The sequence below is a fragment of the Vanessa tameamea genome, chromosome 22 (genome assembly GCF_037043105.1).
Source record: "Vanessa tameamea isolate UH-Manoa-2023 chromosome 22, ilVanTame1 primary haplotype, whole genome shotgun sequence".
NCBI lineage: Eukaryota > Metazoa > Arthropoda > Insecta > Lepidoptera > Nymphalidae > Vanessa > Vanessa tameamea.
The window spans coordinates 9,729,646-9,748,710 of NC_087330.1; the positions used below are offsets into that span (position 1 = coordinate 9,729,646).

The 19,065-nt window shown below is 32.5% G+C and overlaps 1 protein-coding gene across 1 annotated transcript in view; it reads right to left on the bottom strand.

The window, feature by feature from the left end:
- The window catches only part of Ldd (lipid droplet defective), an 81,400-nt gene that overhangs the window by 24,202 nt on the left and 38,133 nt on the right, over nucleotides 1-19,065 (bottom strand). The window contains exons 2-26 of the mRNA XM_026634375.2: nucleotides 15,382-15,475; nucleotides 13,485-13,575; nucleotides 12,832-12,961; nucleotides 12,037-12,179; nucleotides 11,775-11,902; nucleotides 11,516-11,695; nucleotides 10,848-11,014; nucleotides 10,032-10,316; nucleotides 9,635-9,887; nucleotides 9,205-9,387; nucleotides 8,803-9,035; nucleotides 8,325-8,538; nucleotides 8,058-8,234; nucleotides 7,513-7,745; nucleotides 6,795-6,940; nucleotides 6,092-6,222; nucleotides 5,442-5,630; nucleotides 4,889-5,100; nucleotides 4,055-4,290; nucleotides 3,458-3,588; nucleotides 2,914-3,102; nucleotides 1,837-2,564; nucleotides 1,457-1,706; nucleotides 1,027-1,206; nucleotides 291-550 (exon numbers count right to left, since the gene is read on the bottom strand). Of these exons, the coding sequence (XP_026490160.2) occupies nucleotides 291-550; nucleotides 1,027-1,206; nucleotides 1,457-1,706; nucleotides 1,837-2,564; nucleotides 2,914-3,102; nucleotides 3,458-3,588; nucleotides 4,055-4,290; nucleotides 4,889-5,100; nucleotides 5,442-5,630; nucleotides 6,092-6,222; nucleotides 6,795-6,940; nucleotides 7,513-7,745; nucleotides 8,058-8,234; nucleotides 8,325-8,538; nucleotides 8,803-9,035; nucleotides 9,205-9,387; nucleotides 9,635-9,887; nucleotides 10,032-10,316; nucleotides 10,848-11,014; nucleotides 11,516-11,695; nucleotides 11,775-11,902; nucleotides 12,037-12,179; nucleotides 12,832-12,961; nucleotides 13,485-13,575; nucleotides 15,382-15,447 (5,135 nt within the window). The 5' untranslated portion in view covers nucleotides 15,448-15,475. The remainder of the gene's footprint in view (nucleotides 1-290; nucleotides 551-1,026; nucleotides 1,207-1,456; nucleotides 1,707-1,836; nucleotides 2,565-2,913; nucleotides 3,103-3,457; nucleotides 3,589-4,054; nucleotides 4,291-4,888; nucleotides 5,101-5,441; nucleotides 5,631-6,091; nucleotides 6,223-6,794; nucleotides 6,941-7,512; nucleotides 7,746-8,057; nucleotides 8,235-8,324; nucleotides 8,539-8,802; nucleotides 9,036-9,204; nucleotides 9,388-9,634; nucleotides 9,888-10,031; nucleotides 10,317-10,847; nucleotides 11,015-11,515; nucleotides 11,696-11,774; nucleotides 11,903-12,036; nucleotides 12,180-12,831; nucleotides 12,962-13,484; nucleotides 13,576-15,381; nucleotides 15,476-19,065) is intronic.

The window sequence follows — 19,065 nt, forward strand, 5'->3', positions numbered from 1 at the left end:
ACAGTTCCAATGCTGAGCAAATTCCTTACTTTCTCTTAAGGAAAACTTTAATTTATTCTTTCACACTGTCAGGGTGACGAAATGTATTTCGACACAATACGATACTTTCCTTCAACGCCCGGCAATCAAATAATTATATACACTAATTGAGCTATGAAAATGTAGTATTTCTTGTTTGGTTTTGAAATCGAATTCTCCGATTTATCCAATACATAAACTAAAAGGGCTACATAAACTCCTGTGCAATATTTTTTTTTCATGAAAGCACTTTAGTAAATATTAATGCTCACCTGTTATTCAAGAATAACGTTCCCGCATCTACAAAATTACTGAGAACACCAAACGATATCTTTATAAGCGACTCTTTAGATAGAAGTTGCATCGCGACATTTTTTAAGGACGATAATTTTTCGTCTGTGACCCACGGCGGCCGCATTGGAGTTAAAGGTCCATTTCTAATTAATTCCAGTTTTGACTCTGTGCTTGCAATATCTGAGTATAATTCTTCGTAATCTAGTTCTTTGGACATCTTTAAGTCGTTGTTGTAGCCCTGTAAGCAATAAACATATCACGATTGGTAAAAAATATAGCTTTAAATTTCCAATTAAAATCATCCAAATCTTGGCCAGGCAATTGATCTTGATAAGTCAAGACATCCTTGACAGGCCATCGAAATATTACAAGCATTAAATCATATTACGAGATTAAGATTTATTTTCATGAGATATACTAACATCAAGTCCTTAAATATGTACAAACATTAATTAAAAAAAATGTTACTGTATAAATTTTGACTGTGGAATGGTGACAAAAATGCTAGTAAATTGAATACAAAGATTAAGCCACCAATATTTCATTTTATATCCAAGAAAAGATTCCAGCAGCCTCATTTTTTTTTTCTAATTACTAGTATATTCGTATCGCAAAGAGAACTGGGAGGGCTGATAATAATCGGTTGCCACGATTATTAACACAAAGGTCTCTCGTTGCAATCGACTGATTATCATTCCTAGGTAGGTGACTGACCTGGGAAGCGAACACCAAGGGCGGCAGTTCCGCAAAGAGCGCGGTGGCGCCGGCGCCGCACAGCTGCGCGCGCAGCGCCGCCAGCGCGCCGCCGTCGGGCACGTACTCCGACACCGACACGTTCAGTTGGCAGAACGACTCCGTGCTGTTCAGGTTCAAGTCTCGGAGAAGGCGCACCACCTGCCGTCGGGTGGGTTATTCTTAGCCACAGGGAAGTGAGAAATGCCATCGAGCTCATTTAGAAAGCTTTACCGATTTCAGGATATTCGTCCATCACTATGAAGTCTAAAACAGTTTTTCTGTTCTTGTGTGTACAATAATTATTTTGAAACCAGAGTTTCTCTAATCTATTCTATTTTTCTCAAAAAAGATATAAACACTACAAAAGAGTAAAAATATGTATAAGTATCTTAACTAGCTTACAACGTACATGTATTTTATCCACATGTGTTAGTATATCTTCAGCAACTTCAAATCCTTTTTCCACAATGTCAAAGAAATTATTAGATTTCGGTCCACTGTACAGATTCCTCAATTCTGACCACCAGTCGTCACCAGACAGGAAGCTCAGTACGATTTCATGGTGCTTTAAGTTATTTTGCAGGTATTTTAAATAAATAGGAACGCCTAGGTCATGTGAATATTTTACAGATTTTCTCAAGACGTTTACTAAACTTTGCCTGAAAAAAAAGACATATCATTTAACATTATATTTAAAGAGATTGTTAAAAAAACTAAAATAAGGTTAATAAATCTGGACGAAAATGTACAATATTAAACTTATATAACTATAGTGTAATTGTTAATAACCTTTCTTTGAAAAATGTCGCTATATCAGTGAAATTCTCGTTTTCAATTTTAAGTGTTTCAAAAACATCAAGTAAAGTTTTTCTTCCATTTTCAGAATAATCGTCCATAATACTTTGTAATGCACTATAGAAAATATAATATTTCTTGGCACAAATCTGTCCTTTAACTCTATCCATTTCATCTAAAATGTTCATAGAATTATCTTTAGTTTTTAAACGTTCGCAACTGGCCTTTACTGCATCTGCTAATTTGTAATCTTTATCATTAGTCCATAATACATCTGTTATAATATCGAAATGGAAAGCAATTGTATCCGAAGGCCTTCTTTCGAAAATCTTTTGTATAAGTGGTAATTCTTCTTGTAGACTTTTCATGTCTTCTTCAGAAATATTATTTATATCCGATAGAGTAAAATTATTTACAGCCGTGATGACTTTGTTTATTATTGTTACGACTTTTGTTAAGTAAATTATAACTGTTAGCTGTTTTTTGTTCGCTTCGTTAAACGAAATGTAAAATGTATCATTATCTTTTATTTCATAAGTTAAAATACGATCTATTGCTTGTTCCAGTTTATCTCTAATCGTGCTAAGTTTAATATTTTTGACCATAGTTATGTTTTTATTTGCAACCTCTTTTAACAAAACCCCTAATGCGTTCGCTTTTTTGTAGGCGTTTTCGTAAGTACTCGTTAAGTTTTCTGCTTCTAATGTGAAGAAATAATATTGCTGGAAGAGAAAATAGCTATTTATTATTTAATAAGTCATTCGAAACTATTCTAATTTTATTTATATCGTTTCTTTTTTAAAGTTGTTAATTAAGGCTTTATGTTACTACCAAAGCGTTTCGAAACTTTGGATTGCCAAAATTTAAAAAGATATCTTATTTTATGATTTTCATAAGTATAAAAAATGCTGTTAACTGGGAGATAACACTATTAATAGTCTTTTCCAACATCAAGAGGACAAAAACCAAATAACAAGGCTATATACAACTACTGCTACTATTGTATGAAAAATGTACTACCCAGAACAATATTTATTTTAATTAATTACTAAAATCTATTGAAATACTTACGGGTTTTGTAAAGACGTCAATTAATTTATTGTCTCCCTTGGGCATAGACAGCCAGTGCAATAGAGAGGGACAGATAAATGGCTGGACTTGTTTAATAATTGACATGTCTATGGGACTGTCGAGTCCAGGATTTAGAGACATTAACACTTCGTCACAGTCCCAGAATTGAGTACTTGAGGCACGACGAATCTACGCAGAATCAAAATAACAGCTTAGAAAATATAAAACCCAACCAAAACGAAAGTAAATATGTGACATGTGCACACATGTATATACATAATATTACCTTGAACAAACATGTGTGCATATACACAAAGAAGCATGAAACCAGCGTTACTAATTGGTTCAATATTGTGTATATGCTTAATGGTTTATGTCAGCGTGAAATTAAATTACTTGTTCATGAAAACTTTATCTAAATAAGATTGTTATACATTGTCTATAATGTTTCGATGATTATTTAAAACACGTCAAGGCCCCAGTACCCAAAATGTTTTTGTGTTTGATCTTGTTTATAAAATATTTATACCTTTGATACGCTTACCTGATTCATAAAACCTAGATCTGTGTAGGAATTAAGAAGGACAGCGATGAACTCTGGCAGTTTATCGTACAACACAAACAGTCCGGTACTTCTCGTGAATCCCAGCTGTTGAAGGATTGTAGCATTTTGCTCTGTAATCAAAAAACACATTTAAACATATTAACGGTTCATATAAACTACTGTAACATATAATTTAAGATTTGATGTCTGACATAAAACCTTTTTTGTATTATTTTTGAGCCTTGCATTAGCATTAGCAGCCTGTAAATTTCTAACTACTCTCCCTTTGAGAAAAAGATTTGAGCATATTTCACCACGCTGCTCCAATACGGGTTGGCGGAATACACATGTGGCAGAATTTCGTTGAAATTCGACACATGCAGGTTTCCTCACGATGTTTTCCTTCACCGCCGAGCACGAGATGAGTTATAAACACAAATTAAGCACATGATAATGTGCCTAATGTGCCTGCCTGGATTTGAACCCGAAATCATCGGTTAAGATGCACGCGTTCTAACCACTGGGCCATCTCGGCTCAAAATCTCAAAATTTTAAGCCTTAACATTAAATATATTTTTAATCAAAGTCGACGTTTACCATTGCTCTCTGTAAAGTATGTTAGTAAATCGTCGGTCATGTTCCCGCCGGCGACTGCTAGGAACTGGAGCGTGTACTTCCACGCAGCTCTAGCGATCATCTGACAGTCGTCATCTATGTATTCCTTGCTCGTGCAGTTGAGGTAATTCTTCCACAGTGTATTGAGAGGTACGTTTATTTGGACAGACGATGTGTTAATAGAGTTCAGGACTGTATCAAGTTTGGTAAAGAATTTTCTGAAAATATCCGTATTATATTTAAATTTAGTAGGTATAATAAAATAAGTAATGTCTACTTGGTTACCACCAAGTGTGCGTCTGGGCGGTACCACCCCCTCATCTATATTCTACCGCCAAACAGCAAACTTAGTATTGTTGTGTTCCGGCTTGAAGGGGAATGAGCCCGCGTAACTACAGGCACAAGAGCCATAACATCTTAGCTCCGAAAATTTCTGCGTCGTAATAGTCTACAAGCGGTTGTGACTATTTAAATTTAACAGATGGTCCTTTTGCCCGTTCGCCTTCTTATTGCATATTAAAAAAAATGTTCTATTCATAATTATATATTATTGTAACAAATTACTTTCGACAAATCAGACTATGAAATGACAGGATGTGTGCAAACAGTCTGTATTTGCACACAGATTGTGTGTGGGTGTCTTTTCGCCATCCATTATAACTTGAATGACAATCACACAAACAAACCTTCAGTCACGGTAAGTAAAAATAAAATATTCAAAATGATTACTTGAACAGTAATAAGTTCTTATCAGACAAGAATAGCAAGAGATACATTATAAGCAAATGTGTTTTCATTATTGTCTGTGACGTTTACCTCAATATTTCGACCCTGTCGGTATTGTTAAACGCATCGACGCTGTATTTTAAGGCAGACGCGAGTGTCACACGATCGTCTTCAAACTCATCAAATGCATTTACGAAAATATCGTTGATTAAATCCAAATCTTTTACTAAATTGTCAAACGCAGCTGAGAATTTTAGAAACGGACTGTCTGAATATTCTGTTGTATTCCAATTTTGGGATTTCTGAAAATAAAATATATTCTAGTCTCTCACAGGTAGATACTACGTAAGCGATGTTATTGTTAATAATCTATCTATCTTCTATCTAAATAGATTTAGCAAATATTGTCATATTTCGACCAATATGACGATATTTAATAATTATACACCTTAGTGTACAATTAATGGAATCCTTGCAATTTGCATATATTCAACCCCGTCCATCGGTGAACTGAGTATGAATTGATCTGTAAATTTTGAAGTTATCGCGTTCAGACAGACTTACTGACCGACGCGGCAAGGGGACGTTGTTTTATAATACGTAATGATTTCATTTCATGTCTCCATGTAGCTTATAAACTCACAAACATTGTCGCGTTTTTGGCCGCTAAATATGTTCTCCACTCGGTTTGAATGTCCCTATTTAAGCACATAATTGTTTCCAGCGATGTTAGAGCTGTTTTTGCTTCTTGACTGAGTTGCAGGAGTTGCGACAGGCTGTCTGAGCAAGGCCAGTATGGTTCACTGTTCAGTATTGATATTATTGGTGCTACCTGGAAAATAAATAGAGATTTTAAAGTTCTTTATTAATGAAGACCAGATTAAATTATTCATAACTTAAATTGAAGTTGCAATTAATCTATATTTTGGTTATTATTGCATTAGTATTCGGAAATATAGGTAACCTTACAAAATATTAAAGGGAGCTAATCTTATTTACATACATTTTAAGAAGGCAGACGAACAAATTTCTGTTTGTACTAGGACATTTTGCCCATGAACATTGACACTAGTTGGTAGGACGTTATGCAAGATCGTCTCACTGATCATATATTTTACCGTTAAAAACTTATACTTAGTACCGTTGCGCTGGTGTGAAGAGGAAATAACATCTTAGCTTCCAAAGATAGAGAAGTTTTGAAAGAGAAACTATACTAACATTTCAATTTTAGACTTGGTAACAGTTTGCAACAAATAGCTTATTTTATCAATGAGATAAAATGGAAATACGTACATCAGTAACGTCAGATTTGATGAGATCAACCAAATCCACGATCATGTGCGGTAGATTGGGTAGAAAGTGTTGCAAGGCTGACGCTGTGAGTGCCGGTATGTTTGACGAATAAGTCTCGTTTTTGGATATACCTGAAAAATATATTATAATGTTTTTGTTTAAAATAATATCAATCAATACTAAAATATTATTGTTATATAAAACACAGCTCATTATTATTATATAATATAATTATTGCGCTTTATGTAAATTTTCTGATTACTGCACCAGTTAAGTTTTCGGTTCAAGATACTTGGTCAATTATGCAGCGTGCCCTAGTAATACAAATTTATGTATGACGCACCCGTAGCGACTGTGTGACCATTACAATATGGTTTAATTATTTAAATATTAATTTCTTTACTGTGGATTATCAGTAATACCCTGGGCATTATAAAATACCGTCTTGATGCTTCGAATCTTATTTCTACTTTATTAAAACTTTACCTATAATGAGCTCTGATTCGATGATTTGATTATTATCACAATAAGTCTTATCTCGTATGTATCTTAGTACACATAATAAAAATATGAGAGTATCCGGCATAGATTCTATCCATACATACATTCTGAGATCATCTTAACGCCCAATCATATATACTAAGATGATCCCATAGACTTTAACTAGTTAGACATATTCCAAACAATTACTTATAAACCTTACCTGCAATAAGTTGAATTATATCATCAGCCACGGTCATCGGTCCGGCCGCTGATTCAAAACTATACTTCAATTGTAACCAGATGTCAGCTGTTATATTAAAGATGCCGCGATCCAAAATGTCCAAAAATCGAAGACCGAGTTTAATGCTAAAAGGAAACAATATTTAATATTAATTTTGTAATACATTAACCATCATAATGCTGATAATAATTTTAATCAATAATCATTAAGATATTCCTTTATATAATAAGTATTTTAATTTCAACCGGTCGGAGACAGGATTTTGACTCGTCCATGATGATATCGTCACACTGTTTTTGAAACTTGACAAATGACGTGTCGAATCATTTCATATATTACTTTTTAACTCTTTAACATGATGAATTTCTCGAATTGAAAATATTTAGCAAAATAATAACTGAATTATAAATTTAGTTGAATTGCGTTATTATGTAATAGACATTACAAAGTGAATAAATGCTGGTTTTTTTTTACAAATTAAACATAACAAATATAATCCTTTGTATTTTATTGTCTGTTATTACTCGTCTTCTGCAATCTAAGACATCTTGTAAGTATGAGCGTCACTCCGATGTTTGAAATGGAGGCGTGCCTCCATGAATGAATAAAGTGGATCCGTTTGATTAAAATATTCGTCAGTTTGAACATTTTTATATTATTTAACAACTAAAGCAGTATATATAAACGCCAAACATACCTTAAATGCAGAATCCTGTTCAAGTTCTTCGCGTTAAACCAGAAGTCCATTACTTCGTCCATCATTGCGGTTACTTCCTTCTGTAGTCCCTTGTCCATTCCATAAGTTTTGTATTCAAACAAATATGTGTAATCATCATTTAGTTTTTCATACAAGTTATTTAAACCAGTTATTATTTGGGTCCAATTAATTTCTTCTAACGTCGTGTGTTTTACGTTTGTTATATGGTTTATCTGTAAGATTTCTTTTATTTGTTTGAAATAGGTAAATTTACATTATCACTGTAACAAGTATTGACTACCCCTTACTTCCTCAATGCGCTACTAACACTGGGAATAAAGATGTTATGTCCCTTATGACTAGTTATACTGACTCACTCACTCTTCAAACCACATCACAACAACACCAAGTACAGCTGTTTCACGGTAGAGTATGTGATGTTATAAAACACTATACATATTTATCTTATGAAAACGTATTGCCCTAATTAGAAGAGAATTCCGTTAAATATTTAATAATCACTAAAGTAATTTTGTTGAACTTACCGCTTTCCCAATCACCGAGTCTCTTCGCAATCCTTTTTCGATGGCAATAGTTACATTGCATAATGTTGTAACGAGTATTTCTTCAGTAATATTAGGCGGAAAATTTAAGTACGCTTTAGCTGTTTCCGATCCGTGACATAAAATATCTTGACAAGACGTAGACAAAGCTTTGTAGCTCTTTAGAAAAGGGATAACAAATTATTACAATAAAAAAAGAAAATCGTAGTAATTAAAAATAAATTTAAGTACAGTTAGAGTCTGACTGACCTTTTCCTCGTCTAAAGCCGTTGTTAAGATTGTTCTAATAATTTCTGGATACAATTCCTTGACTTTTATTTGCAGTCCTCGAGGTGCCACGTCCAATTGTTCGTTCATTGCTTTTATCATTATGTTTATGTTTTTTAGGAACGGAGATATTTTATATTCCAATAGGGGGTTCTGGCTCACGACTTCTTTAGCCAGCGCTCCGTGAACTGTTATCCTGTAAATAAAATTATTTGGGTTTATGCGTAACTCTTTTCTCGTGTTACATATATTTAAGATAATATGGTCTCAATTATATCGACATTTAATTAAATATTGGGTCTTATTGTAAAACAATCAATACGAACATTTATATTGGAAACGATGGAGTGAAATATATTCTTAATTTACTTAAAATAACTTTGATCTGACAAATCTTTATTAAACTTCAATAGTGCAATTTACAATAAAAAAACGAATTTTTGGATTAAATTAAACTCACAGTATATTTTTACCCAAATGTGATTTGTTTCGGAAAACTTTTAACAATTCAGATTCTTCGGAAACGTTAAGTACTAGAGACCAATTGATGGCTGGTCTCTCTTCTAATTCCATTCTTTTTAAATTTTCTGTAAAGTTCTTCAGGATTTCAAAATCTTTGTCAATGGTATAAAGCTCATCGCTGATGTCTTTGCCCAAAGTCTCCAGCACGAAAAGCGACGCCATACTGTTTATCTAAAAATACAATATTACTTGAGAATATTCTTTTGATATTGATGATTTCAAAATATTTAAGTATTAATAAGTATTGCTTGTTGTTAAATTTACAAATCATAGAAGAGCTAGAATTCAATATTCTTATATGTATAAAATTTAGGAACCTAAAAACAATTTGATTACTCACGTTATTCTTAACTTCATATATACCGAATGACGACACCAAATCATATATATAGTTTTTCCATCCGTCTGTACAAAGCTGCGCCTTCAGATCCGACGCTTCTTCTCTTGAAATCAAGAAAAAGTTCTTAAGACGATTAATGTCACAAAACATTTGGCCTGGATCATTCATTTTAGACGTAGCAATCTGAAATCACAGTCAATTAAAAAATGACAAAGTTCAAATTTGTTCCTAAAAGTGTACTGTTAGTGCTACTTGAAGCCCTTGTTTGATATAAATAAACCAATCTTTGAAGGACAATGGATAAGCAAGTGTTGTCGGTAACAATGACTTCGACAATCCAACATAAATACGTTGAGACATCATCAGTCAACTGCCACCATAATGATGCTAGCGATACTACCATTAGTTACATTTTTTTTTTAATTGTTACCTGTGTTCTTTCAGCATCAGCTAAAGCTTCTAAACCACTTTTAACTATATGTAGTGGTAATTTTAATAGTACTTTTACTCCCTGGGGGTTCCGCAAGGATACATTGTGAGCCAACTGTTCTAAATGCATATTTATATCAATAACTCTCTCACTTCCCTCAATCAGCTTTCCAAGAAGTGAAGAATAAAACAGAACATCATGTCTTTGATTAGCTGGTAACCATTTTAAAACAAAATTAGTTAAGCGCGATAAACTGTAAAGAAAAATGTGGTACATACTTATTAGTCGCTAGTTGTTTATTTAATTGCAATAATCGTTTTAGGTATAGTTACTTATTATATAAAATTGTATTATTAATTGAATATCTAGTTATACACAGGAACATTTTACAACTTACATATTGAATATATTCGCGTCTGTATCATTGCTGCTTAGTTCTGTAACTACATCAGCGACGTTACCGAAAATTACTGTAAATCTTTTAATTCCTTTGTTTATATCCAACACGTTGCCGACATTCGTTAATTCTAAATCAGTGACTTCAACAGTGTCTCCTTTGTTTGTTAAAAACTTGTTTAAATATTCGATACCTAGAACTACAGTATCGATGATATCTCGAAGTGATTTGTACGAGTCAGTCTCTCCAAAAGTTGGTTGGAACATGTCCATTACTTTAGTGATCCTGTAAATGAAGTCAATATAATTATATTGAATTTTATGGGTCTGTATAACTGTTCTGTTTAAATTTAAATATTATGATATAATCTGTTGTTCATATATTAGAAATATTCATATTTTTATTTTTTATTTATCTTTTTTGGGTCATTGTGAATATGTATTGCTCATTGTAAACATAAAGTTCTATAATCTGAACAAAGTCTCCCTACTGTGTTTCTCTATCTGTCTGTCTGAATGTGATAGACTGAAAATCTACGGAACTGATTTTCATAGAGTTATTGTAGCACGATGAAGGTTAAGGTTTGTAATTCATAAATGTTTTGTGTGAATTGGCTAAGATATCACAATGAATGGAAGCTCTACCGGCATGTTCCCTGTAAACTACGATTAAGTTACATGTGTTACGATATAAACATTTAATGTGGACCCTTATTTTACATGTGCGAAGCTACGACGGGAAGCTAGTATAGGAAATAATGTCATTATGATTTCATGCGTCGTTATTAATTAATTATTTCTTTTCTATAATACTTACATGGTCAAATTAATGTAACTGAAGTCTGGTTGTCGTCCCTGCAAAATAGTAGTCAGCTCTGGGGGTAAGAAGCTACTTATTGACGTCATTCGCAGCACAGCTACGAGCATGTCCCCTATTCTTGTTATTCTATCATCCCCAGTTAATTTTGAATACATTTCACCTGCCTGGAGGAATTAAGACAAATGTTCTTAAACTTTAGAAGACTTGAATTTGAAAATTGAATTGCTTACATAAAGTAGAAAAATTAACGTGATAACTTTACTTATGACGAAATGCTTATGGGATGATGTATTCTGGCTGTTTAAGGTCACAACAAATATCTCAAAGCATCATATGTTGTAAGTGTAGGCAAGCACAGGTGCTCTCTATTAATACAAAGGAATGGTAATCATGATCGGAACATTTACAAGCTCAGGACTATAGCTTTGCGTGCTCTCCAAGATACACTGCCCAACTTGCATACTTCGGGTCTATAGTAAGAATTTTGAGACAGGGAAATTAAATAACTTTATATTGGTCGAAGTTAGGAACCCAGTATTTCGGAACTTGCAGCCTTAAAAGCAAGCCAATAGATTGATGAGGCAGTCTTTTTTAATATTAATTCTACTCTAGTTGATTGTTTTTAGATAAAACACAATATTTACAATGTGAAAATTACTACATACCATTGTGACATATTTCCCTAAATCAATTTCGAGAAGCAAATCCTTGACTAGATTTTGTATAATTTTATTTTCGACATTGCAAAGCTTGTTCACAAATATATTTAAATGTTCGACATTTTTTATTTTTATCGTCTTGACTGTAGATTTTGCGTTACATCTATCAATGCCCTCTTGGAAAATCTGAAATAAATACTGAAGTTAGTTAAAAGTTCGGTCAGTAATAATAATCGATGCGTCTAATGTGTGATTTAGTTCTTACGCCTTCAAAACCGATTTCTGCAACCATCACGCTATCAGTTACTTCTTCAGAAATGTCCAACTGTCTGGATATATACCGTTTTACCCTGTTTGGATTTCTAAATAAATCACTGACTCGTAATCCATTTTCTGAAAGAATGTTAATTATTTCCATTTAAATGTAAATAAAAAAGAGCATTTTAAAATGCAAATTTTTTAAAGAATATTTTAATCTCTTTTGGTAAAGTTACCTAAATAGGTAACTGAGAGAAAAACCGACTTACTTGTGATATTAGAGAATACAGCATTGTCAGCGATATCAGACAAGGTGGCGAGAAGCTTAAGCGCGTCGGGTGCTGTCGACGCCGTGTCGACAACAGTCGCATTATTGAGCAGCGGAGAGAGTTGGCGTTGTATTTGAGTAAACCTTTTCGCATTTAGAGAGAATGACGGAATAATTATAAAAAGGGTATGTTTAAAAAATACTATAAGTATAATATATTTGTCTAACTGGGCCTTGAGAGTACTAAGGTTTCTGAATAGACGTTCTGCATTTTTTTGTCGTATTATGGTAAGATGCCACCACTGCACATATACATTGACACTATATTTTTATAGTACCACTCTATCAAATATAAATCAATTTTTGAGTAATAAGATGTTAAAATAAAATATGAACGTTGGAGCTACTCGTTTTCTGTAAGAGAAAACTCAATAAAACTCGAAAAACGAACGTGTTACGTCAGAAAATGACACTATGCGACATCGAATTTAATACAATTAATAACGTATTTATTGCTCTAAGTCGTCCAACATTTCACAAGTAAGCTACGAAGTATGTTTTTAAGGAATACCGCAGCAAATATTTATTTGACGTATCTATAAATTGCGAATTTCTTATTTGAACTATTATTAGTACTATTTGTATGTAATCAGTATTTAGTTGATGAACAATATTTTGTATCGGACAATAACGTTTCATACTAAATATGTGCAGTGTCTTTACTTTAAAAATTGAAACAAAGTCAATTGTTTTTTTCAAGTGGTAATGTAATGTTAATTCATATGAAAAATCTTACCTAGATTTTTCATAGGTGGGTATTTCTTCAAATTCTTCTAAAGGTGAGCATTCATTATTCACGTTACATACAAAAGACTGGAGGAAATTAAGTACACCGGCGCTTGGCAACGCGCGAGCCGCAAATTGACCTGAAGAAATAATTTATAAAATAATACCTGGTATTCCAACACCGCGACTGATCTCCGGTGGACAATAAATCCACAAATATACGTAAACCAAGACAAGACGCTTAATACATTTGTATAGTGGCAACTTCCTTACTTCGATTGTATTTTTTGTAACCATGATTGAAGATTGATTGTAACCATGACCTTAGGTTAACAGCTCTAATAAAATCAATGTTTAATGGCAATTCATAAACTAAGCCTAATATCTCTTCTCAAATTTGAGAAAGAAACAGATCCCAAAATTACGAATATTTCTGATTTTTCTTCAGTCATAAATATTGTAAAAACTGCTTATTTACACTTCTTATTTCTCGAATGGCTAGTAGTACAAACCACTGCTTAAATCGTGTTAGATGCTTCGTAAACCAACGGGTGTAGATGTAATGCCTATCAACACAGAAGCACGTCCATTAGAACGGAATCCTGTAATACGCAGCACTGACCAATTGACGCTTTCAAATCTTAACATATATTTTAAACTTACAAGTCGGGTAGTCTTTGTTGTCTATGTTTATCCTTACTATGTAGAGACTGAGCATAACAAATGTCGCCCAAAGGATACCGGCCAATGTTATCTGAAACAAATATTAAACTTGCATCAGCTTTTTTGTGATATGGTAGGTATGCGGTATGAAAATGGGGAACTTAATGGTATATGGTCACCACCGCCCATAGACAATGGCGCCGTAGAAATATTAACCATTCTTTACATAACCAATGCGCCAACAATTTTATATCCATTGTGCCTGTTACACTAGCCGTCACTCTTCAACACAACAATATGAAGTATTGTTGTTTGGAATACTCATCTTTTGAGTGGGTGGCACATACCCAGACTTGCACAAACTACAATATCGTTTTCAACACACATCAATCTCCATCGTGTAGCTAAGAAGTAAGCCAACAAACAGACGAGAAAAGTGATTTATTTGGTTTATACTATTTAAATATTGCTGTATATTGTATGAGTAAAGGTTTCTTGTTCTTCAACGCAAAGGCTTTAATTGCCAAGGGCGAACTAGTTCCTTTTTTGATTTTTAAATAGCCTGTCACAGCATCAACTATAACTCCATTAAGGACGATAACGTATTGGTTTATTTACCAGTATTTACACGCGATTTTGAATAGTAGTCTATATCAATCTCTAGTTTATCATTTACAAATATGAAAAATAACATGCGGATTCTTTGCTCTCTCACAGGGTGGTGGTAGCTTTACATTAATTTAATTCAACACTATGTATGTAATATGTGTAATATTACGATTCAAAGGTGCTCTTATGAGACTACTTGAATAAAAAAAAAATCATTTTGATTTTGATTAATAGTTTAAGTAAAATATTAATGTTAGTTTAATGAATAACTTTATTACATGGTGGTAAGGCTTTGTGTAAACCCGTCTGGGTAGGTACCACCCACTCATAAGATATTCTACCGCCAAACAGCAGTACTCAGTATTGTTGTGTTCCGGTTTGAAAGGGAATGACCCAGTGTAACTACAGGCACAAGGGACATCTTAGTTCCCAAGGTTGGTGGCGTATTGAAAGGAATGGGTGATATTTCTTAAAGCACCATCGTCTACAGGCGATGGTGCTGTACGAAATATCATTTGCTCGTCCGCCAACCTAATAAAAAAAAAAAAATGTAAATGCAATGATGAAGCATGGTAATTGTGTAACTACTTATCAGAATAAATAAATCTTTAAATTGGAGTACGCTGACGGACCTTTGAAAATATTTTCAATTTTTTTCAATGACCTTTTCTGTAGCTTATTATTTTTAAGTTTAAATAATATAACAAATTAAATTATAATTGCAGACTTTCATTCATACGTTTCAAATACGAAAAACATAATTTCAAATCAAAACCTTAACATTCCATGGTCATAATTTAATATTATTGAAACGTCAAAGACGTGACCTTCAGTCCCTTTCAAATAGAAAAAAACACACATACACACACAAAATGTATTGGATTGTAGGAAATAGTGTTGCCAGATCCTAAAATACAAAAGCCGGATTTGGCATTAACTTAAGCCGAACATTTTGACATATTTTTTTTACGTTTTGGCTTCTGCGTGTGTAATATTATATATTTTTAAATTATTATAAGTATTTACTATTATTTATATTTATATTACTATTTATTAATATTACGATAACAGGAATGGCTTGTACACGAGACTCGTGAACAAGAAATTCGTAGATAATGTCGAAATATCGAGCTCCAACAAAAAAAAAACACGGTAAACATCCCGTTTCAAATACTTATAGAAATAAAAATAACCAAGTTAATTTAAAATTTTTAAATGATGATAGGAAATGCTTATTCGCATACTCGGTAAGGACGATAAGGATATTCTCGTACGATATTATACTAACCGGTTTTCTCTTCCGTATGAGGTAGTCCTTCCACAGCAGCAGGCGCAGTTGTAAGCCCGCCGCCATGATGAGGTTGCTTCCTTCGACACCATGACTACAAGCAAAGACGTGAGAATAAGTAACAATACAATATTATAAACCTAAAATTCCTTAGTGCATCTTAACCAGAGATTGCGAATTCAAACCCGGGCGAGCACCACGGAGTTTTCGTGTGCTTAATTTGTGTTTAAAGTCTATCTTACGAATGAAAATTTGTCACGTGCTACTTTTCAAATCAATTTCCACCAATTCGCATTGGAGCTGCGTGGTGGAATAAGCTCCATAACCTTATAGATCTTTGACCAGCATTTGCAAGTTGTTACTTTTATATCAAATTTTTGCAGATCAAAATAATCTCTTGTTATAAATGATCTATTTATATAATATTAAACAGTAAACATAAAGAATAAACATAAATATTCAAGTTTCGCAGAGAACTCGGACCTTCATAGAACCACTTAAGTTGAAGCAAATTGTTTTCAGAAAAACCGAGCAAAATTGTAAATGTTTATAATTAATAAATAAAAAACGTGTTTGTGTGACAACATTATGACGCAGACGAGTAAATCGGCTTTGTTAAGAGTGTTTAGTTAAACAATTATTGTCTTTTTCTTTAGAATCACAAGACCTTTCTTTAAATATAGGGGGTACATCGGTCGCCTGAGGGTAAGTGGGTACCAGCATCCATCTTATGGACTAAGATGTTGTTTTGTGGGTAGAATTATTAAGGAAACTGTAATTGGAAGATTTTCCAGAGACGCTAATATCGCTATAGTCTAAAAGGTCGTATGTAAATATTGCTAGCTGTACGCATATTAAATTATAATTTCCTTATGTTTTGTTTGAATTGTATTCATAATCTGTCAGCCGTTTCCGTGGTAATGTATTAATTAAAGCCACTCTTAAACAATACTTTAATACAATGAATTATTCTGAAGTTAAAAAAACTATAACCTGAATAAAAAAGCACGAATTATGATTATTTATACGCGTTAAGATTTAAAATCATTCGTTTGTTAGTTCACATTGACATATGTCAAGCTTACAGCCGCCATTTTGAATTTAACACAAAATGACTTAGTCTATGATACAAGGGACTTTTCGACTACAGAAAGCTGTGTTTGTTGAAGCAGATTATCCTACAAAAACAAACCTTCATTAAATTCGTCTTAGCAAACGATCGAATTGACCAGAGCAATAAGATATATACAAATAAAATGGATGCGCAGTCTTTTCGTCAACGTATTCGATATTATTAATTTCTTCTTCGTACATTATACTGCAGTGCGAACTTAAAATATTTCAGTATATTGTTTAAAAGCAGCACTATACCAACCGAAACATAGTTATCTATAAATACCTATCTTAAATCTAATCTAATATATCGCTCATTTCTTTTAGATACTATACCCCATTTTTTCTGGATAAGGACAGTTATCAAAGGATCGGGCGCTGATGGTTAGCTTCCCTTGGCCAAACTAGCATTAAATAATATGTTGAAGATGGGAAGGACAAATACCTAACGCTTCAAGTGTTCCATGCTCATACAACCTTACTCATGCCTTAGTATGGAATCAACTGAGGATGAGAACAAAATGGAATCAGCTTATTTATTTATTTATTAAGTTCAGTTATATTTATGTGAAAATTATTTGAACAAATAAATATACTTTGAGTCAAATACATTTTTTCTGTTTTATTAATATATTTTTATTATACCTAAGTAAAATAAAAGTAACAGCTTTATGGAATTATTTTGTTACCTCTCATGTTAATAAACAGGTAAATAGATAAATTGCAATGAATAAATGCAGTTACATAATTTAAAACAGAAACTTAATTAGCATTTTATTAAGCAAAGAAAATCATAACATATCTATCTAAATTTATAAAATCACATAGTGTATTATAAAGAATGCTTTGTTTTAACATTTTGCATAATTCTATTTTGTCAAAATATTATTTATCTGATAGTACATGACAGACATAAATATTTTTTTAGAAATGCAGAATTATAAAATATATTACTAACAAACATGTCTAACTAAAATACTATATTACACGGTATCTGTTAATTCATAATATCTGCACGGGCTGATTTTACATTAATTTAAATTGACTGTATTATTTAGAATATTTTTATACACTAACTTAAAATAATAAGTAGTATTTCTATTTATATATTAAAATAATTTTTACATAATATACATTTAAAATATCATTCTCATTTTAAACATATAAAAAGGCAATTGATTGAAAATAATAATAATAATTGTTTGAAAAATTAAAACATTAGGAGTTTTATCTCCAACACAAATCACATCCGTGATCCAGCCGACATAACATATATATATATATATATATGTTCTTACGTCTTCGCACGGGTAGGATAAGAGTGTACATAAAATGTTGATATAATTTATATACATCTGCATTAGTCGGCATAATTTTTCCGACAACTATTTCATACAATTTTAACAAAATCTTAATTAATTATACACCAAAACCTTCCTTATGAATCACTCCGAAGATCATCATCATCATCAATCAGAAGTAGGCTCCGAAGTTTTACGTTTCACTTGGTTAAACACATGCAGAATCTATTGTTAATGAGGGGTCACGCGTTCGACTCCAGGAAGTGAATCGAAGAACACCGTATATATTAAAGATTAATACTTAGTTATTATCTAGTATTAGATATGAAGGCTTTTCTCGAAGCGAAACAATGATTACATCATGTTGTGCTGTTCGATATTTAATTTCTGTTTTCATGTATTTTTTTTTATTACGAACATTTATAATCTTTTGCAAATGTATTTTATACTATTTATGTTAAGTCTATGCCTTTTGCTCTGTTAATGATCTTTTTTTTGCTGCGGTAGCGTTAATTCGTAAATACAATATGCAGTTATAGATATATTATATGTAGTTACATTCCACATACATAATTACATAAAATATACATTAATATTACCAATGAGAGGTGTTAGATTGAATTAAGCATGGCAGGCCTCAGAATAAGTCAGTTTCTACTGTTTAAAAAGCATACAAGGAGGCTGACGTTAACATTTACAATTTATTAGTTTCGACGCGAGTCTACCACCATGTTTGGAGGAGGGAAGGGGCCGATATTACGTTTTGTTTATCCTTTTCTGTACCCATGTTAACGGTAACGTTAAATAGTTAAGAAGTAAAAACAAAAACGTTGAAATCAAACAAGCTCCTTTTCGTATTCGTAGTAGGTATAAGTAGGATGTTCATGTTATGTTTATTAGCAAATTAATAAGCAACGGAAGATGGATATAATTGTGATCAACTAGAACAACTAGTTATGTAAATAATGCGTACATATTTATCGCTATTACGCTTGAAGGAAACAGATTAAAAAAACTTGTTAGTGAATGAGATCGAAGGGCTGACCTTCATAGAGGAAACTTACGTTACAAGATTATTTAAACACCTTTGATTATTCGTGTTTAATAAATGAAAAAAAGTAAGTTAAATAAATGATGATGTACTTTCAGTGTAATGAGAAGGAAACTCTTGCCACGGGTAACTGAAGAGGTTCATAGATTAAATACCTATTACTCTTTTGGAATTCAAGTTATTTATGGTATAAAATTTACATATCAAATACAGCGATAG